Below are 20,063 nucleotides of genomic sequence, written 5' to 3'. Positions count from 1 at the left end.
AGAGTGAGCAGGAACTAGCAGGCATGAAGAGACGTGGGGTGGCAAGAATCCTGAGTGTGTGTGTATGAGAGAGAGAAGACCAGACAGAGCTGGCCAGACCAGCAGTGGAGCCCCCAAAGTCATCTCCTGAGTATGGGTGTGGAGTGCCCTGGACGCTGGGACATTTCTCCAGCATGTTGTAAGGCCACCCAGCCCGGAGCTGGCTCTGCCTCTCCCCATCTCTCTGCTGCACCCAGAGCACCACGGTGGCCCCTGCTCTGCAGTCAGGCAGCCTTGCATCTCCTCCTCAGGGGTGCTGTGCAGGGCTCACTTCTTCCCCGGGAATCTGGCTTTTCACGTGAAGTGTCTGTCTAATGTGTACTCCTTTATTCACTCAGCAAGCATTTAATGAGCAACTGGTATGTGGTGGTTGTGTAGGCGCTGGCGGTAGGAAGGGTTTTGGAACCCTGCCCTGGGGGCAGCTCACAGCCTAGAGGTAGACACCCACTTGGATGTAGGCTCAGTGCAACCAGTACTGCGCTAAGTACTAATACCTGGGTACTGGAGGCGTGGAGGGAGGGTTGCAGGGACAGCTCCTGGGGGAGCTGGGCTTTACAGAGCCCGTAGGAGTTAGCCTGGCTAAGGCGTGGAATGAGCCGGGAGGCACTTCGAGTGCTAGGCCGGGCGGTGGTAGATGGGCGGTGCCCTGTGCGCTTGCGTGTTTTAGCTTGGCCCTCACCCTGCAGGCACCCGGAAGTCACTCAAACATAGTGGGGTGCGCGCCGTTCCTCGATCCCGGCACCCTGGGTCCTGGGGTGAAGGCGCAGTGTCCGGGGGCCTCCTCTCCTAACCTGACCTCACTCCTCCCGCTGCAGGGGAACACAGGCGTGCTGCTGGGCGTGTTCCTGGTGTCCTGCGTCATCCTTGTGGCCCTGGTCACCGTGCTGTCCGGCATCGGCGTGGGTGTGCACAGCGGCGTGGGTAGCGGGGGCGTCTACTCCATGATCTCCTCAGTCCTCGGCGGGCAGGCCGGCGGCACCATCGGGCTGCTCTATGTGTTTGGACAGGTGAGACCACCGCACCCAGGCCATGCTGTCTGGCTTGCCTTCCGCCCACGCCTTCTCCCGCGCTTCTGCGGTTGACCCGTTGCCTGGCAAGAGCTGGGACGTCGGTGCCATTTGGCAGGCCCCGGAGCTCCCATGTGCCTATGGTAGCGTGGGCTGACAGCCCCCGGGGTGGACGCTGGGGCCCGGAAGGGGACAGCTAACAAGGGGCAGCGTCACGGGGCTGGCAGATGGTGCTCACGAGGCCGCCAAGGAGGGAGGAGGTTCGAGGCTGGTTTAGCGGAGACGATTGTGACTTGGTACAGAGAAAAGCGAGTGTAGACACTAAGAAGCAGTTTGCTGTGAGCACTTCTAGGATTGAAAGGGCTTTGTGATAGCACAGAGGGTGGTGCGTGGTTAAAGACACAGCTTACAGCTGAGAATTGTAATTTGGAAGAGCTACCAGGGTGGGTTATTTTTAGGCATCAGGGCAGGGTGTTTCAGCATTCATACCTCTGAGTGGTCTCTAACAGCACAAAGTGTGTGTGTGTGTGTGCATGCATGCACATGCAGGCACATAAATGTGCATGTCTAGGACGTGTATGGAAGGCAGGTGGGTTGTCACTTTTTTTTTTAATCTTTTTTTTTTTTTTTTTTTTTTTTTTGACAGGCAGAGTGGACAGTGAAAGAGAGAGACAGAGAGAAAGGTCTTCCTTTTGCCGTTGGTTCACCCTCCAATGGCTGCCACGGCTGGCATGCTGCAGCTGGTGCACCGCGCTGATCCGAAGGCAGGAGCCAGGTGCTTTTCCTGGTCTCCCATGGGGTGCAGGGCCCAAGCACTTGGGCCATCCTCCACTGCATTCCCGGGCCACAGCAGAGAGCTGGCCTGGAAGAGGGGCAACCGGGAAAGAATCTGGTGTGCCAGCGCTGCAAGGCGGAGGATTAGCCTAGTGAGCCGCAGCGCCGGCCTGTCACTTTTTTTTTTAAAGATTTGTTTTTATTTATTTGAAAAGCAGAAGGGAGAGGGAGAGACAGGGATTGATCTTCTATCTGCTGTTCACTCCTCAATAGCTGGAGCTGGGCCAGGCTGAAGCCAGGAGCTCCACCCAAGTCTTCCATGTGGGTCACATACAGGGGCACAGATACTTGGGCCATCATCTGCTGCCTTCCCAGGCACATTAGCAGGGAGCTGGATCAGAACCAGAGCAGCCAGCGCTCAAGCCGGTGCCCATGTGGGATGCTGGCATTCAGGTGGAGGCTTAACCTGCTGTACCACAATGCTGGCCTCACTGTACTCTTAGAAGGCACTTGTCTTTCCTGGAGAACAATCTCTAAGTATAATACAGGTTGAACATCCCAAACTGAAAATCCCAAACGTGAAACTTAGTGTTGTTCAACTTTAGAAAGTTTTGCATTTTGGAGCATTTCAGTTTTTCCGATTAGGAGGCTTCAACCAGTAAAGCCTGTGCAAATGTTCCAAAATTAGAAAAAAAAAATCTGAAACAGGTCTGGCTGCAGGCGCCTTGGATAGGGATGTGCTGGCTATTGTGAGAGGTGCGTGGTGAGTGGTGAGGGTACCTCTTATTAAGCGTATTTGTATTCAGTTTCTTCCTTCTCTGCATTTTACAGCCAGACAGGCTGCAAGGTGTCACAAGGACAGCCCTTGCATCCCACTTTCTGGGCAGACAGCAGGCCCCCTGTAGGAGCAGTTATCACAGACAGGTCTCACGCTGACTACCTCTTGCCATGGGCAAAGAGAGGGTGTGGGATCTCTAATTTGGGAAGGAAGATGTTCCCAAATAAGTGGCTTGCTTTTATGTTTTGAAAGATGTATTCATTTATTTGAAAGAGTTACAGAGAGAGAGGGAGAGATGGAGATTGATCTTCCATCTGCTGGTTCCCTCCCCTGATAGCCACAGTGACCAGAGCTGGGCCAGGCTGAAGTTTCTTCCAGGTCTCCCATGTAGGTGCAGAGGCCCAAACATTTGAGCCACTTGTGCTGCTTTCTCAGGCACATTAACAGAGACTCTGAGCTGGATTAAGAGTGGAGTAGCTGCACCTATATGGAATGCTAGCATTGTAAGAGGCAGCTTTACCTGCTGCAACCACAATGCAGACCCCCACATAGGTGGATTTCTTTTTTTCTTTTAAAGATTTATTTATTTATTTGAGAGGCAGAGTTACATACAGAGTGAGAGAGAGACTGAGAAATCTTCCATTTGCTAGTTTACTCCCCAAATGGCCCCGGTGGCTGGAGCTGAGCTGATCTGAAGCCAGGAGCCAAGAGCTTATTCCAGGTCTCCAATGTGGATGCAGGGGCCCAAGCACTTGGGCCATCTTCCACTGTTTTCCCAGGCCAGCAGCAGGAAGCTGGATGGGAAGTGGAATAGCCAGGACTAGAAGCAGCACCCATATGGGATGCCAGGACCACAGATGGAGGCTTAACCTACTACGTCACAGCACTGACCTCTATAAGTGGCCTTCCAAGCACGGGCAGCCACAGCCAAAGAAATCAGTGTGTTGGCTTGCCTGCTGCTTTGCTTCCTTTGCACATGGGCCTGGGTCAGAGATGAGAGTGTCCTCTGGTCAATGACTTGGGTGTTCTGTGTCTGAAGCTGGCCAGGGCCACGGGTCTCTGGTCAGTGTGTAGTTATGACATGATCTTCCCTATGCTGGTACATTCGGCATGCCTGTGTTCCATTAAGGATTTATGTGTTTATGTTCTTGAGAGACATGGTCAGGAGTCTTCTTGTGATGTCACTGTCTGTTTTTGGTGTCGGGGTAGCACTGGCTCACAGTGAGCTGCCAGGTGTTCTTTCCTCATCCCTGCTTTGAAAGAGTCTGTGAAGCACTGGTGTTAACTCTTCTTTAAGCGGAAGGTACCAATAGTGATGAAACCATCTGGGCTGTTCCTTGTGGGCAGTCTTTTGATTACTAATTCAGTTGCTTTATTTAAATAGGCATGGTCTGATTTTCTGTTCCTTTTTGGTTGGTTGTTTGTCTAGGAATTTGTCCGTTTCATCGAGGCTATCTAATATATTGCCATGATGATTGTTTTTTGATTCCTTTAAAATCCTTTCTGGAATTTCAGTAGTGAGGTTGGCCTTTTCATTCCTGATTTCCGTAATTGGAATTTTCTCTCTTTTTTATTTTTCTTGATCACTCTAGAGAAAGGCTTCTCTACAAAGAACCAATTTTGGGGTTTTTACTTTTTCTCTGTGTTTTCTCTGATCTCTGATCCATTTATTTCTGCCCTCAGCTTAGTTTCCTGCCTCCTGCTTGCTCTGCGTATCATTTGCTTTGCTTTTCCTAGTTTCTTGGGATTAGGGTCAGGTGCTGCCTTGGACTCTTTCATCGCCCAGGTGCAGCTGGGTTCCTGGGGTCCCTTATGAGGCCTCTTAGCCCAGGGCACGTGTGCCTCAGCTTACTTCCAGTGACTGCAGGGCAGATTGGCTTTGCTCCTGTACAGGGAGCAGAGGCCTTCAGCGAAGGACCGCAGAGGAAATATTTTGGGTTTTGCGAGTCCCGTGTCTCGATCACAGCCGCTGGGTGCTGCCATCGTAATGCGAAGGCAGCCATTGGCGGTAGCAAAACAAACGGGCATTAACTGTGTCCCAGTAAACTCTCTGCATCAACACAGGCAACACGCAGGGCTCAGCTGGTGGTCAATGTTTACCAGCCTCGGCCCTGCATCGGAGTTTAGAAGACGTGAACACTGAGAATAAAGCTTGCAAAGTCTTGATGTCATTCCACGCATGCTCTGAAGCCTTCCCCCATGGCTCTCGGTGGCTTTGGTGGTGGGCCTCCTCTGGGGGACCAGATCCTGGGCCAGTGGAGGAGCCGGTGGCTAGAGACCCTCCTCGCTCCCAGCTCCACTCACCTGCACAGGCGCCAGCGCTTCTTTGGACTGCTTACCTAGACAGCAGCATGTCTAGCGTCAGCCTGTGCCGGTGCATCTAAAAGCAGTGGTGATGGCAAACATGCTGTGTGTTGGACTCAGTACAAAACAGTACAGGGGGCCAGTGCTGTGACATAATGGGTTAAAGCCATGGCCTGTGGCACTGGCATCCTATATGGGCACAGATATCCTATATGGGCACCAGTTCGAGTCCCGCTCCTCTATTTCTGATCTAGCTCCCTGCTAATGCGCCTGGGAAAGCAGCGGAAGATGGCCCTTGTCCTTGGGCCCCTGAACCCATGTGGGAGACCCGGAAAAAGCTCCTGACTACTGACTTAGGCCTGACCCAACCCTGGCCCTTGTGGCCATTTGGGAAGTGAACCAGCAGATGGAAGATCTCTCTCTCCTTCTCTCCCTTTCTCCCTCTCTCCCTCTTTCCCTCTCTCCCTCTCTCCTTCTTTCTCTCTGTAACTATGCCATTCATATTAATAAATCTTAACAGCAACAACAAAAAACAGTACAGGGTTGGAAAGCCATGTAGACCTGGTAGAGGGTGGGAAATAAGCCCACCTGAGACCACCTGCCACCAAAGGGTGACTCACTAACTTGAAGGAAGCGGAAAGCAAGGCTTTATGCACCCCTCCGTAGGTCTGGTGAGCAGCTGGCGGAAGCAGCCAGAATGCTCAGGCATTTAGTGCTGTTTATTCCTGCCACACAAAAGCCCCTTCCCCTGTTCCTCATTGGATGAGAAAGCTGGGAGGTACAATCTTAGGTGGGGAGGGGTAGAGGAGTGGGTGCCCAGACCTGTTGCTGGGCAGGTCCTAGGAGAAGGGGTTGCTGGCTGAGGTTAGGAGGTTGTTCTGTAGGTGGTCCCAGCCTCCCCCCAGGAAGATTGCTTCTGCCTGGTGCCAGAGGGGTTGCTCAGCCTGATAACACTGGGCTGTAAAACTTCCACAGACTTTCCCCATTAAACCTTGCTACCTGGCTTACCACTCTGGTCTCACGTCCGAATTCTTGCACTCGAGATAGGAACCTGTGTCACTCATCTCGGCTAAGCAAGCTCCTTGTTTTTGTTTTTGTTTTTTTTTTTTTTAATTTTTATTTTTTTTGACAGGCAGAGTGGACAGTGAGAGAGAGAGAGAGAGAGGGAGAAAGGTCTTCCTTTGCCGTTGGTTCACCCTCCAATGGCCGCCACAGCCGGCATGCTGTGGCCGGTGTACCACGCTGATCCGAAGGCAGGAGCCAGGTGCTTCTCCTGGTCTCCCATGGGGTGCAGGGCCCAAGCACTTGGGCCATCCTCCACTGCACTCCCTGGCCACAGCAGAGAGCTGGCCTGGAAGAGGGGCAACCGGGACAGAATCCGGCGCCCCGACCAGGACTAGAACCCGGTGTGCCGGCGCCTCAAGGCGGAGGATTAGCCTAGTGAGCCATGGCGCCAGCCGCTCCTTGGTTTTTACTTAGCCCTTTGTAGCTGGGGAAGAGGCCCTGGTGTCATGGCTGTACTTAGGCTAAGTTCTTATGAAAATACACCACTGCTCTACTTCTAACACAGAGGCCTAGAGTTTTCCTGTTGGGCGTTAACCTAGATGCAGGATGCATAACTCTCTAGCTTCAAACTTAAATCAGGAGTTTCGGGTCAGGAGTGCAGGGATGTAGAGGGGCAGCTCTGGTCCTCTAGGTCAGGACCTAAAGATAGGAGAAATATCTGTGGTTCTGAATGCGTAAATACCTAAAGAAATACCTTGGCATGGAGAGGTCACACTGGAAGCAGGTCACCTCCTCTCTTTACTCCCCTCCTCTTGTGGTTGTGGTGGTGGTGGTGGTGGTGGTGGTGTGTGTGTGAGAGAGAGAGAGAGAGAGAGAGATCCCTCCATAAAGAAGAAGGAATACCTGTGATGGAAACTTGGGGGGAAATAAAACCACTTTTGCTCGTGGTGAGTCCTGGCAGCCACTGAGCAAGCGCACCTGGCCCACAGGATGGCCGAGCTCAGACCACTCCCGATTGGCTGTTGGCGAGCCCAGCTTGGGCAGAGGCCCAGCGCCCTGCTCTGCCTTCCTCAACCCGGATGCACTGGGCTATGATGCACCTTGGCCTGGGTTTTGGGTACATTTAATAGTAATCCTAATGTATGTGTTTTTATTTTTCCTTTATGAGGACTTTTTGAAAATTACAAATAAAAAAATTGTTCTCCCCATTCCCTGTTGGGGTCACTGGTAAAACTGCTGGCTGCTTCTCCTGTCCCTGTCCACGTGCTCATGATAGCGAAGCACACACGTGGAGTTTTGAAGTGCTTGCTTGTTTTCACAGATAGGACAGAGGACATGCTCGGTCCCTGGGCTTGTAGTTCTTATTTAACATTAAGTCGTAGCTGTGGCTCTGGGGCAATACTAAAAGCCAGTGCTTCTTATGTATAGTAGCTACTTAGTTTGTGTTTCAATGTACCATAATGTATGGCCCGTCCCTATTCTTCAGTAATTTTTTTGAATAATTATTTATTTATTTGAAAGAGTGACAGAGACAAAGAGGGAGACAGGGAGAGAAGAAGGGAGAGAGACAAAGAGAAAGAAGAAAGAGAGATCTTTCTGCTGGATCTCGCCCAAACAGCTGCAACAGCCAGGGCTACACCAGACTGAAGGCAGGAGCCAGGAACTCCATCTGAGTGTCCTGTGTGGATGCAGGGGCCCAATACCATGTTCTGCTGCCTTCCCAGGCACGTTAGCAAGGAGCTAGATTGGAAGCAGAGCAGCTGAGACTGGAACCAGTGCTCTGATGTGGGATGCCGGCACTGCAGGCATCTTAGCCTGCTGTTCTGTAACACCAGCCCAGCCCTCTCTTCGTTCTTGCCTTCTGTATGAGTACTTTTATTCTTTTTTCATTTACGGCAGCCTGCACTTGTGCATTTTCTCATTTCTTCTTAGTTGTACTTCAAGAGGTTTATCTAGTTTATTTTTTTATAAAGATTTATTTATTTGAAAGGGAGAGTCACAGGGAGAGAAAGGGAAGAGGAGAGAGAGAGAGCGCTTCCATCTGCTGCTACACTCTCTAAATGGCCGGAGCTGGGCCAAACTGAAGCCAGGAACCAGAAAATTCATCCGCGTCTCCCACATGGGTGCAGTGCCCCAAGCACTTGGGCCATCCTCCACTGCTTTCCCAGGTGCATTAGCAGGGAGCTGGATCAGAAGTGGAGCAGCTGGGACTTGAACTGGTGCCTATATGGGATGCTGACATTGCAGGGTGAAGCTTAACCCATTATGCCACAATGCTTGCCCCAATGTGCTATTTTTTTTATTCCCAAAGAAACATTTTATCTAAGGAATACAAACGTTATGCATTTCATAAGTACAACTTTAGGAATATAGTGATTCTTCCCACCATACCTGCCTTCCCACCCACAGTCCCACCCCCACCCCCATTCCCAGTCCCATTCCCCAGTAAGAGCCATCTTTGATTAACTTTATACATAGAATACCAACTCTGTACTAGGTAAAGAGTTCAACAATTTGCATGAAAACAAAAAACGAAACAAAAACAAAACTGTTCCTCAACTGTTGAGGCAAAGGCTATTCAAAGTCATTGCATCTTGAAGTTAATTTCACTTCTTTTCTTTTAAAAACTTAATTAACTTTAAAGAAGCCACCCAAGAATGATACATCTTTTGCAAGCACTTAGACATAATTACAATACAACTCATTGAGGATGGAGGTCCTGCATGGGAAGTTAGTGCACAATGACTCCCGTTGTTAATTTAACAATTAACACTCTTGTGTATGATGTCAGTGATCACCTGAGGCTCCTGACGTGAGCTGCCAAGGCTATCCTTTTGAATCCACAAACTCCATCAGTTTAGACAAGGCCGTAAGGAAAGTGCAAGTTCTCTCCTTCCTTCAGAGAAAAGTACCTCCTCCTTTGATGACCACCGGAATCTCACCCATCAAGGTCTTTCATGTAGGACATTTTTTGCTATTCTATTTTATTTTTTAAAGGATCAACTTTTGGCTTTTGTCTCCTTTCTTCAGTTATTTTTTCTTCTATTGTATTAATTTCATATTTCTAAATACTTCTCTCTGTATAGTGACCTTTTTATGGCCTTTTTTTTAAAGACTTATTTATTTGAAAGAGTTACAGAAAAGGAGACGAGAGAGAGAGCGCGCGTGAGAAAAGAGAATCTTCCATCTGCTGGTTCACTCCCCAGATGGCCACAACAGCCGGAGTTGGGCCAGTCCAAAGACAGGAGCCAGGAGCTTCTTCCAGGTCTCCCATGTGGGTGCAGGAGCCCAAGTACTTGGGCCATCTTCCACTGCTTTCCCAGGTGCTTTAGCAGGGAGCTTGATCAGAAGTGGTGCAGCTGGCAGTGAGGGGTCTGGTGCTGTGGTGCAGCAGGTTAAAGCCCTGGCCTGAAGCGCCGGTATCCCATATGGATGCTGGCTCTAGTCCCAGCTGCTCTTCTTCTGATCTAGCTCTTCACTATGGCCTGGGAAAACAGTGGAAAATGGCCCAAGTCTTTGGGCCCCTGCATAGGAGACCTGGAAGAAGCTCCTGGCTACTGGCTTCAGATCGTCTCAGCTCTGGCCATTATGGCTGTCTGGAGAGTGAACCAGAGGATGCAAGACCTCTCTCTCTCTCTGTCTCTACCTCTCTCTGTAACTCTTTCAAGTAAATAAAATAAATCTTAAAAAAAAAAAAGTGGTGCAGCTGGGACTTGAAGCAGCGCCCATGTGGGATGCTGGCACCACAGGTGGTGGCTTTATCTACTGTGCCAGAGTGCTGGCCCCTATGGCCTCTTTTTAATTTTTATATTTTATTTATTTATTTGAGGGACAGAGAGACAGACAGAGCTCCCATCTGCTTGGTTTATTCCCCAGATACCTGGAACAGCTGGGGCTTGACCAGGCCGAAGCTAGGAGCCAGGAACTCAATCCAGGTCTGCCATGTGGCTGGCAGGTTCTACTTCAGCCATCACCAGTGCCTCCCAGGGCCTGTATTCACAGGAGACTGGAGTCAGGAGGCGGAGCTGGGATTGAATCCAGGTGCTCTGATAGGGGATGCAGATGTTTTAACCACTGGCCCAAATCCCACCCCTATGTGTTCTTAACTTTATTTTTCTTCCTTTTTTAGCTTAGAAATACATTTAAGACATTCCTCCTCTTCCCTCCATACAAGTTTGATTGTGCTTCTTGAGTTTTAGCATAAAGCATTGCCTTTATTTTCATTTCTCCTACTACCAGTATGGATCTACATTTCTATTGTGTTTTTCCCCCTGGTTGATTTGGAAGTCCTATGTTTTTAGTTCTTCTAGTAGTTATCATCTATCCTTAGAAGCCATAATTAAGCTTTTATTTTCCAGCTATACTTTCCAACCAAGACATGCTATCACCAGCAAATATGAAATAAAGCTGCACGACACTTTTACTGTCCCAGTTTTCACAGTCATTGTCATCTTTTTTTAAAAAATATTTTTTAAAATTTATTTGACAGGTAGAGTTATAGACAGAGAGAATGACAGAGAGAAAGGTCTTCCTTCTGCTGGTTCAGTCCCCAGATGGCTGCAACGGCCAGAGCTGCGCCGATCCGAAGCCAGGAGCTTCATCCAGGTCTCCCATGTAGGTGCAGGGGCCCAAGGACTTGGGCCGTCTTCTACTGCTTTCCAAGGCCATAATAGAGAGCTGGATCGGAAGTGGAGCAGCTGGGACTTGAACCGGTGCCCATATGGGATGTTTGCACTGCAGGCGGCGGCTTTACCTGCTGTGCCACAACACCGGCCCCTATTCTATTAACTTTTTATTTTTTTTTCTTTCTTTAAGTATTTATTTATTTGAAAGAGAGAGAAGGTGAGACGTAGATCTTCTATCTGTTGGTTCACTCCCCAGTTGGCTACAACAGTCAGAGCTGGGCCAGGCTGAAGCCAGGATCTTCATCACAGTCTCCCACGTGGGTACAGGGGCCCAAGTACCTGGGTCATATTCCGCTGCTTTCCCAAGCTCATTAGCAGGGATTGGATTGGAAGTGGAGCGGCCAGGACATGAACTGGTGCCCATATGGGATGCCTGTGGTGTAGGTGGCAGCTTAACCCACTGTGCCACAGTACTGGGCCCATATTCCATGAACTTAGAAACAAAGTATTTGTTTATTTGAAAGGGAGAGTGACATAGAGCAATCTTCCATCTGCTGGTTCACTATACAGATGGCTGCAATAGGCAGGGCTGAGCCAGGCCAAAGCCAGGAGTCAGGAACTCCATTTGGGTTTCCTACGTGGGTGACAGGGGCTCAAGTACTTGGGCCATCTGCTTTCCCAAGTGCACTAGCAAGAAACTGAATTGGAAGTGGAATGGAACCAGCACTCAGACATAGGATGCCCGTGGCACAAGCCGCAGCTTTATCCACTACACCACAATGCTGGTCTCTCCACAGACTTTTTGAAGTAACTATATATATTTTTTAAAGATTTATTTTATTTATTTGAAAGACAGAGTTACAGGGAGAGGTAGAGACAGAGAGAGAGAGAGGTCTTCCATCTGCTGGTACACTCCCCAGATGGCCGCAATGGCTGGAGCTGCGCTGATCAGAAGCCAGGAGCCAGGAGTTTCCTTTGGGTCTCCCAGGCGGGTGCAGGGGCCCAAGCACTTGGACCATCTTCCACTGCTTTCCCAGGCCATAGCAGAGAGCTGGATTGGAAGAGGAGCAGCTAGGACTAGAACTGGCACCCATATGGGATGCTGGCGCTTCAGGCTAGGGCTTTAACCCGCTGTGTCACAGCGCCAGCCCCTGAAGTAACTATATTTTATGATATTCATTGCCAACTACCATTTCTCTTCTTCAGGAGCTAATAATAATAAAGTAATGAAAATGCCGATAGCGGTCATTTCTATCACTCAACTGGGAGCCAAATATTGTTCTAGCACTCTGCGTGAATGGTCTCGCTGAATCTTCACGGCCGTGGGAAGTAAGCAGTGTCAGCCTCTGCGTTTCTTAGGCAAGGAAGGGAAGCCCAGTGTGGGGAGGACCCTTCCCCAGGTCGCTGGTCTCGTAGCCCACGCTCCTGACCACGGGCACTGTCAAGCAATCCCGAGAGCCTTTTCTCCTCCTGTCGCTGGCGTCTGTGGGCAGGAAGGGAACCTTAGGTGCAGAATGGAGAGAGAGAGAGAGTCTCTCCTGGAGTGCCTGGAGAGAAAGGCAGCCTTTGCAGCATGGCTCGCCTCGGGGGAGCCAGCCCTGTTCTCCAGCTGAGGAAACACAGGGGCAGATGGCGCATCGGGCTCTGGCGTTGCGCGCTCCGTGGGTTCGAGGCCCTCTGAGCTGATTCGTGCCCCCCATCTTGTCATGTCTGACTTAGATCTGCCGTGAAGAGTCCTGCTGGCCTGGCCAACGGCAGATGGAAAGGCATTGATAGCACCATCACGCCCTTGGCGATGGGTGTAGAGGAAGTTGGAGGGGCAGGTGCTATGGCACAGTGAGTTAAGCTGCCGCTTAGAACACCCGTGTTGCTGTACTGCAGTGCCTGGTTCAAGTCCTGGCTGCTCACTCACTTCTGACCCAGCTTCCTGTTGTGCACCCGGGGAGGCGGCAGGTGATGCCTCGAGCCCCTGCCTCTCTGTCACCCACATAGGAGACCCAGATCGAGTTCCTCACTCCTGGCTTTGGTCTGGCCCCATCCTGACCACTGTGAGCATTTAAGGAGTGAACTAGCAGGTGGAAGATTTCTCTCTTCCTCTCTGTCACTCTGCCTTTCAAATAAAATGAAAATGAATATTTTTTTTTTAAAAAAAGGCAGAAGCCAAAAAATAAATAAATAAAAGAGAAAGTGCATTTTTGGGTAAATGCAGGAGGCCCTGGGTCTGTCTGTCTCAGTAATGATTGTATTTCTTCTATATTTCTTGGGCTTCCCCTCAACTCAAATCTAAACAGATATGTCTACCGTTATGGGGCACCAGCAGGGTTAGAATGCTGTTTACACTAAGAGTGCAAGTTTGGGGAACGCTGACAGAAATACGTATGCCTCAGCGTACAGTAAGCCTGTCTTGGCGAGGAGTGCCTTGTCCGTGAACTCCTCTCAAGTGCAGAAGCTCTGTAGCCTGTCTGGAACATCCAGAAAGTGCTGGTGTGTGGTGGTGCCTGCTCCCCGGAGCACTGTTCATCCACAGATTTCTGTGCATTTGGGAAGTGAACCAGCAGATGGGAAGGAGAAGGTGGGGTGGGACACTGATGGAGTGTGTTGGGGAGAAAGGCAAGACTGGGGCTACAGAGAGGGGTGTGCCCAGCTGGCCCTGGGTGATGAGGAGGGATGAACCTTAGCAGAAGGGGGGCTGAGGCCGAGGACAGGCACAAAATGAGGCTGGTGTTATTTTCAACTGTTTGAAGTATTTTTCAAATATTTCCAGGAAGATAAAACCATGACCCTCAAGCACAAGTAAAATAGATGCATACCAAAGACTTTTTAACTCATGAATTAATGGAAAAGGCAGTAAGATATTAAAGAGGAGTTGAGTATATAGATCCAGACCCTGTGTGGGATGAAGATCAAATCCATGTATTCATGGCTGGGCAACTTCATAAACAAATGTGAGGTTAAGACTGCTAGGTTAGACACGAGATTAGTTCATGTCTTACAGTACAAAAAACCTCATCTTTTGGATTATCTGTTCCATGGGGTAGAAGTTATTTGCATCTCTACTGGGAAAATATTTGTAAGTTAATATGCAACATCCCTAAGCCAAGGACATTTATTACACTTAATTAGCAGCCAGTGAGTGGAGCTAAGTACATTCACCTGGGCAGTCTTGGGTGGTCTTTGTTGCGTGTGATGTGAAAAGATGGGCCACCCCCCCCCCCCACTTCCAAGCTTTAGATAATGGTAAAAATAATACTGAGCAACAAAGAAATGGAAAAGCCCTGTGGTTTGCTGTGGTGCCCTTGTGTGGCTCTGTCCAGGACCCCCTGGGTGTTCTTGTTCTGTATTTAGTACCTGAGTGATGCAGACCCAGAACTCTAAAGGCCTCTTTGGCCCAGAGTCCCAGCCATTCCTCCCACAGTCTTTTCATCTGAGCTACCACTGACAGCTTGGATTTGGGCCTGGGGGCGTTTGGAGTCGTAGGGGAGCAGAGCTGGGGGTGGGGGCCGGCTCCCGGGGCTCTGCTGTCTGGCCGGCCCTGCCTACCTGGACTCCCCCATCAGTGTGTTGCAGGTGCCATGTACATCACCGGCTTTGCTGAGTCCATCTCGGATTTGCTGGGCCTCGGGGACATCTGGGCCGTGCGAGGTATCTCGGTGGCCGTGCTCCTGGCCTTGCTGGGGATTAACCTGGCGGGCGTCAAGTGGATCATCCGCCTCCAGCTGCTGCTGCTGCTCCTGCTGGCCGTGTCCACGCTGGACTTTGTGGTGGGCTCTTTCAGCCACCTGGACCCAGGTAAGCCTTTTGAGGTTTTGGTGCATCTGCTCTGCTGGTGTGTGTCTAAAGATGTGAACTGGCTGACTCTGCCCCTCCCCCTCCCAGGCATTGCCTGCTGGTCGGGAGGGGCCACTCCTGAGCAGGTACATGGGTCAGTCTTGGGGCAGCTCCGCAGATGCCTTCTTTAGCCCCTCTTCATAAGGATTTTTTCACTCAGCACATTTTTCAAGATTCATGTTTATGTATTTGAAAGATAGAGTTACAGAGTGGCAGAGTCAGAGAGAGAGAGAGAGACAAGACAGAGACAGAGATGTTTTCTATCCACTGGTTTACTCCCCAAATGGCTGCAACAGCTGGAGCTGAGCCAGTCCAAAGCCAGGAGCGAGGAGCTTCCTTCAGCTCTCCTAAAAGGTGCAGGGGCCCAAGCACTTGGGCCATCTTCTGCTGCTTTCCCAGGCCATAGCAGAGAGCTAGATGGGAGGTGGAGCAGCCAGGACTCGAACTGGTGCCCATGTGGGATGCTAGCCTTGCAGGCAGCAGCTTTACCTGCTACAGCACATCTCCGGCCCCTCACTCAGCACATTTGCTACATTTCCTTTTATTTTATTTCTACTTATAAGGAAAGCCAGAACATTTAGGTGAAGCAAAGTAAAAAAATACAACCAATCAAATTGGTATCAGTGGTTAAGAGAGTGGGCAGAGTGCATCTAGGATTAGGGAAGACTAATAACTGATTTTATCTGTCATACTTTCTTTTTTTCTTTCTCACTTTTTTTTAAAAGACTTGGTGTATTATAACCAATGTCAACAATTGCCATTTCTGGGAGATGGGAGGTGTGTTTGATGATGGTTTTCTGTATTAAATTTTTCCCCAAAATAAAAATATGAATCTGTTAACTACACATACACAAAATAGGCAGTGAGTATAGCCTTGCACCTTTTGGGAATGGTGTCATATATTTGTAATCAATCACCATTTAATAAAATCCTGGGTTTTCCTCTCAGCAACCTTAACCCTAAATGCTACCCTCTGTGTGAGGAGCTGTCACCCAGGATGTCCCTGACTTTGCACTTTTCTGATTTGTGGTGGTTTGCCCTTGAAAGTCTTCACTTCTTTCCAGAGAACAGGGCTGTTCCTAGGATGCTGTGGAAACAAGGAACTGCCTGATATTTCACACTTCAGGACTCTGTCTTTGTGCTGTGACAGTTCCCAGGCATCTCCATTGGAATCTGGACAGGGCAAGGGTTTATCAGCTGTGTTAAAAACACAGAACAAAGTCCCGGTTGGGGTGCCGGATTCTGTCCCGGTTGCCCCTCTTCCAGGCCAGCCCTCTGCTGTGGCCAGGGAGTGCAGTGGAGGATGGCCCAGGTGCTTGGGCCCTGCACCCCATGGGAGACCAGGAGAAGCACCTGGCTCCTGGCTCCTGCCTTCGGATCAGCGCGGTGCGCCGGCCACAGCATGCCGGCCGCGGCGGCCATTGGAGGGTGAACCAACGGCAAAGGAAGACCTTTCTCTCTGTCTCTCTCTCTCACTGTCCACTCTGCCTTTAAAAAAAATAAAAAAAAACACAGAACAAAAGCATGCTGTCTCTCACGATGACCTCCACTGGTGGTGATGGGGGTGACGGTGACTGCATCACACTGAGCCCTTGCTGTGTGCCAGGTCTCGTGCTTAGCACTTAGCTCTTCTTGTTTAGTCCTTATCACCACCTCATGAGGTAAGAGCAATCACACCCGCTGTACAGATAAGGAAGCCGAAGCTCAAAGACGATCGCACCTGTGGATGTGACCGTGGATCTGTTTGCGCCTAAAGCCGAGCCATCCTCTGAGGTGGGAGCTGGGCCTGTTCTCACGTTCCATGGTGTCTATTTGGCATAGTGACTCCACCTTTTCTGTATGAAGCTGCCTTTTATGTGTGTTCTTTGTTGTTGTTGTTTTTTAATGATTTATTTTTTATTTATTTGAAAGACAGAGTTAGAGAATGAGAGAGAGAGAGAGAGAGAGAGATTGATTGAGAGAGAGAGAGATCTTCCATCCATCTGCTGGCTCACTCCCCAAATGGCCACAGTGGCTAGGGCTGGGGCGGGCTGAAGCCAGGAGCTTGGAGCTCCATCCAGATCTCCCAGCTGGGTGCAGGGGCTGAAGCACTTGGGCCATCTTCTGCTGTTTTCCTAGGTGTATTAGCAGGGAGCTGGAGTGGAAGCAGAGCAGCTGGGACTTGAACAGTGATCGTAAGGGATGCCAGCATCACAGGTGTCGACTTTGCCCACTGTGCCACACTGCCCGCCCTGATGTGTGTTCTTTTCTAACAGTGTTGGTTTTAGAAAGGTCAGAGTGCAGTTGGCACGTGCCGATCTGGCCTCATCACTTCATATGTTATAATTCTTTTGTTGGAAGATCGTCACTGCCTTGAACACCCTGGTGTTTCCTGCTCTCTGTCATCTTGGTCCCTCTCCCTGAGCCCCAGATGATTCAGTGCTCAATGGTCAACCCCTGCACAGAAGGGGCTCTGGCACCCAGTCCCAGATTTAGGACACTGTGGTCCCCACACTGGCAGCTTGCTAGCCGCTGGGAGTGTCTCCATTGGCTGGAAGGTGTGGCTTTTTTCCCTTGGCCCTGCAGAGATGGCCCACGTACGAAGGGGAGGCTGGCCCTTGACCTTGAACTGTCATTGAAGGCATGAGACCACCCCGGTCTGGATTCCTGGGGGCTTCCACAGCCTGCCAGCCCTGCCCTGACCATGGGCATGGTCACTGAAAGGGCACATGCGGTCACATTACTGACGGATGCTCCTGGCCTCCTTGAATCCTTGCGGGGCTGCTATGTTTTCCTTCTTTGTGATTAGAAGTTTTCTCAGCTGCTCCTCTGAGTTACTCCAAATATTTCTCCTTCCTTCTGGTCAGCACATTAGCAGGGTGTAGTGTGAAATGAAATTTATTTTCAATCATTCCCATAGCAACTGGCCCCTGTAGGATCTGTTTTTGGTATCACCAATAGTTTATATGGGTTACTTTCCTTGTGGTTAGAAATCCACACAAAACCAGACCATCAGCCTTCAGAATGGGTTTAGCAGAGGGACTGCAACTCTTAAGAAAAGTGACAGAGACGTTTGAAAAATGACTGGAAGGAACTGAGCCTGTGTGCTAGCAGCCATTGTCTTTCTGGTCAAGTTTTGTGTGGCTGTCTGATCTCCTTCCTGCTTTTGTTCCAACTTACTCGTATTTCTTTTAAAAACATGAATGGCATAGTGTTCAGAGCAGGTGTAGGTCCATCAGATAGTGCAGAGGTTCTGTATACTGCTTCTTTCCCCCTGCACGCCTCCCAGGCGTCGTATGGATGAACACATTACTATTAATGGACATCCATAGCTTCAGAGACCATCTTGCTGTCTGTCCCCTGTCTGATCTATCATGTCCTTCATCCGTGGCAGCATCCAGAGTCTCCTGCCCTGGACACTCCCACTCCCTCTATGAATCCCTCCCAACCTCTACCCCAGACAGCCCAGTCTTTTCCCTGCCTCTGTGTTTTGAGTTTTCAGCATGGCATATTGTCGGAACTGTGCAGTAGGTGGTCTTTTCAGACTTGTTTCTTTCACTAAATAGTATGCATTTAAGTTTCCTCCATGGCTTTTTGTGGCTTGATAGCATCACCGAGCATTCTGTTGTCTGGGTATACATTCACTGAGGGGCGTCTTGGTTGCTTCCAATTTTTAGCAAGTATGAATAAAACACAGCTGTGTTCAGACTTTTATAAGGATACATTTTCAACTCATTTGGGTGAATACCCAGCAGTGCTCGCTGGATCTCATGGTGAGGCTATATTTACTTTGTAAGAAACTGTGGAGCTGTCTTCCAAAGTGGCTGTCCCACTTTGCATTTGCACCAGCAAAGAATGAGAATTCCCATTGCTCTGCCTCCTTGTCAGCGTTTAGTACTGTCAGGTTTTTTTTTTTTTTTTTTTTGACAGGTAGAGTTATAGACAGAGAGACAGAGAGATAGAGAGACAGAGAGAAAGGTCTTCCCTTTCCGTTGGTTCACTCCCCAAATGGCCGCCACGCCTGGCGCTGCGCCGATCCGAAGCCAGGAGCCAGGTGCTTCCTCCTGGTCTCCCATGCAGGTGCAGGGGCCCAAGCACTTGGGCCATCCTCCACTGCACTCCCGGGCCACAGCAGAGAGCTGGACTGGAAGAGGAGCAACCAGGACTAGAACCCAGCACCCATATGGGATGCCGGCACCACAGGCGGAGGATTAACCAAGTGAGACATGGCGCCAGCCCCTGTACTGTCAATTTTTAAAAAATTTGTTTGAGTGATTCTGGTAGGTGTGCAGAAGTCTCATTACTGTGCTAATTGACGATTCTCTAGTGATGTTGATGCTAAGCATGTTTTTGTCTGCTTGTTTGCCATCTACATATCATCTCTAGTGATGTCTGTCTAAATATTTTGCCCTTTTTCAACTATTTATTTATTCGAAAGGTAGATATATACAGACACACACACACACATACAGAGAGAAAGCTCTGTTCAGCTGGTTCACTCCTCAATGCCTGCCAACAGCCAGGACTAGGTCAGGCCAAGCTGGGCACAAGGAACTCACTGCAGCTGTCACGTGGGTGGCAGGGACTCAATTACTTGAGCCGTCCCCACTGCCTCCCAGGGGCGGCATTAGCAGGAAGCTGGAGTCAGGAGCCGGAGCCAGGAGCAAACCCAGGCCCTCCTACGTGGGATGTGCATCTTGGCTGCTAGTTTGAATGCCTGCCCCTGTTTTTTTTTTTTTTTCCCCCAGTTGAGTTTTAGACACAAGCCTTTTATCAGATAGGTGTTTTGTAAAGATTTTCCCCTATTCTGTCTTTTCATTCTCTTAAGTATCTTTTGCAAAGCAGATGTTTTAATTTATTTTTAAGAATTTATGTAAGAGAGAGACAGAGCTCTGACCTGGCTTACTCCTCCAATTCCACAAGAGATAAAGCTGGGCTGGGCGGGGCTGGGCCTGTGCTGGGAGCCAGGAACTCAGCCTGGGTCTTCCAGGCGAGTGACAGGAACCCAATGACTTGAGTTGTCACCTCTGCCTCCCAGGGTTTATATTAGCAAGCAGTCATAGTCAGCGGCAGAGGTGGGTATGGAACCCAGGTATTGCACTGTGGGATGTGGGCTTAACTGACACCTTAACCACTAAGCCACATGCCTGCCCCAACAGAATTGTGTGTGTGTGTGTGTGTGTGTGTGTTTTAAAGCTTTGTTTTATTTATTTGAAAGGCAGAGTTACAGAGAGAGTAGGGGAGAGAGAGAGAGAAATCTTCTGTCTGCTGGTTTACTCCCCCAAGTGGCTATAATGGCCAGGGCTGAGCCAGGTTGAAACCAGGAGCCAGGAACTTCACTGGGGTCTCCTACGTGGTGGCAGGGGCCCAAGCACTTAGGCCACCTTCTACTGCTTTCCCCAGGCCATCATCAGGGAGCTGGATCAGAAGTGGAACAGCTGGGACTTGAAACAGCACTCATATGGGATGCTGGCACTGTAGGCAGAGGCTTTACCTGCTGTGCCACAATGCTGGTCTGCAGCAGAAGTTTTTAACCGTCATGAAATCTAACTTGTCAGTTATTTCCTTCATGGATGATGCTTTGGGAGTTGTACCCAAAAAATCATTGCTAAATCCAAGGTCATGTTGTTCTCTTTCACTAGTGTTATTTTAAAAGTCCTAAAAAAAGTTTTTAAGATTCATTTATTTATTTGAAAAGCAGAGTTAGATGAAAAGTCGGAGGGA

At 49.6% G+C, this 20,063-nt stretch overlaps 1 protein-coding gene across 13 annotated transcripts in view; it reads left to right on the top strand.

Moving 5' to 3' along the window:
* Nucleotides 1-20,063, top strand: part of SLC12A8 (solute carrier family 12 member 8) — a 184,643-nt gene that overhangs the window by 31,870 nt on the left and 132,710 nt on the right. For 12 of the 13 annotated variants that reach the window (XR_016233145.1, XR_016233146.1, XM_070072237.2 and 9 more), the window contains 2 exons: nucleotides 855-1,046; nucleotides 14,090-14,321. Coding sequence is in view for 11 of the 13 variants with exons in the window: in XM_070072237.2 (XP_069928338.1) it covers nucleotides 855-1,046; nucleotides 14,090-14,321 (424 nt within the window). In the remaining 2 variants the exon portion in view is untranslated. The remainder of the gene's footprint in view (nucleotides 1-854; nucleotides 1,047-14,089; nucleotides 14,322-20,063) is intronic. The other variant, XM_089331862.1, reaches the window with a different exon arrangement.

Source organism: Oryctolagus cuniculus, chromosome 4 (genome assembly GCF_051225735.1).
Source record: "Oryctolagus cuniculus isolate XC-2025 breed Fujian yellow rabbit chromosome 4, ASM5122573v1, whole genome shotgun sequence".
In the NCBI taxonomy this organism is placed as follows: domain Eukaryota; kingdom Metazoa; phylum Chordata; class Mammalia; order Lagomorpha; family Leporidae; genus Oryctolagus; species Oryctolagus cuniculus.
The sequence above is the reverse complement of the archived record's forward strand: the minus strand, read 5'-3'. Positions and strand labels throughout refer to the sequence as shown.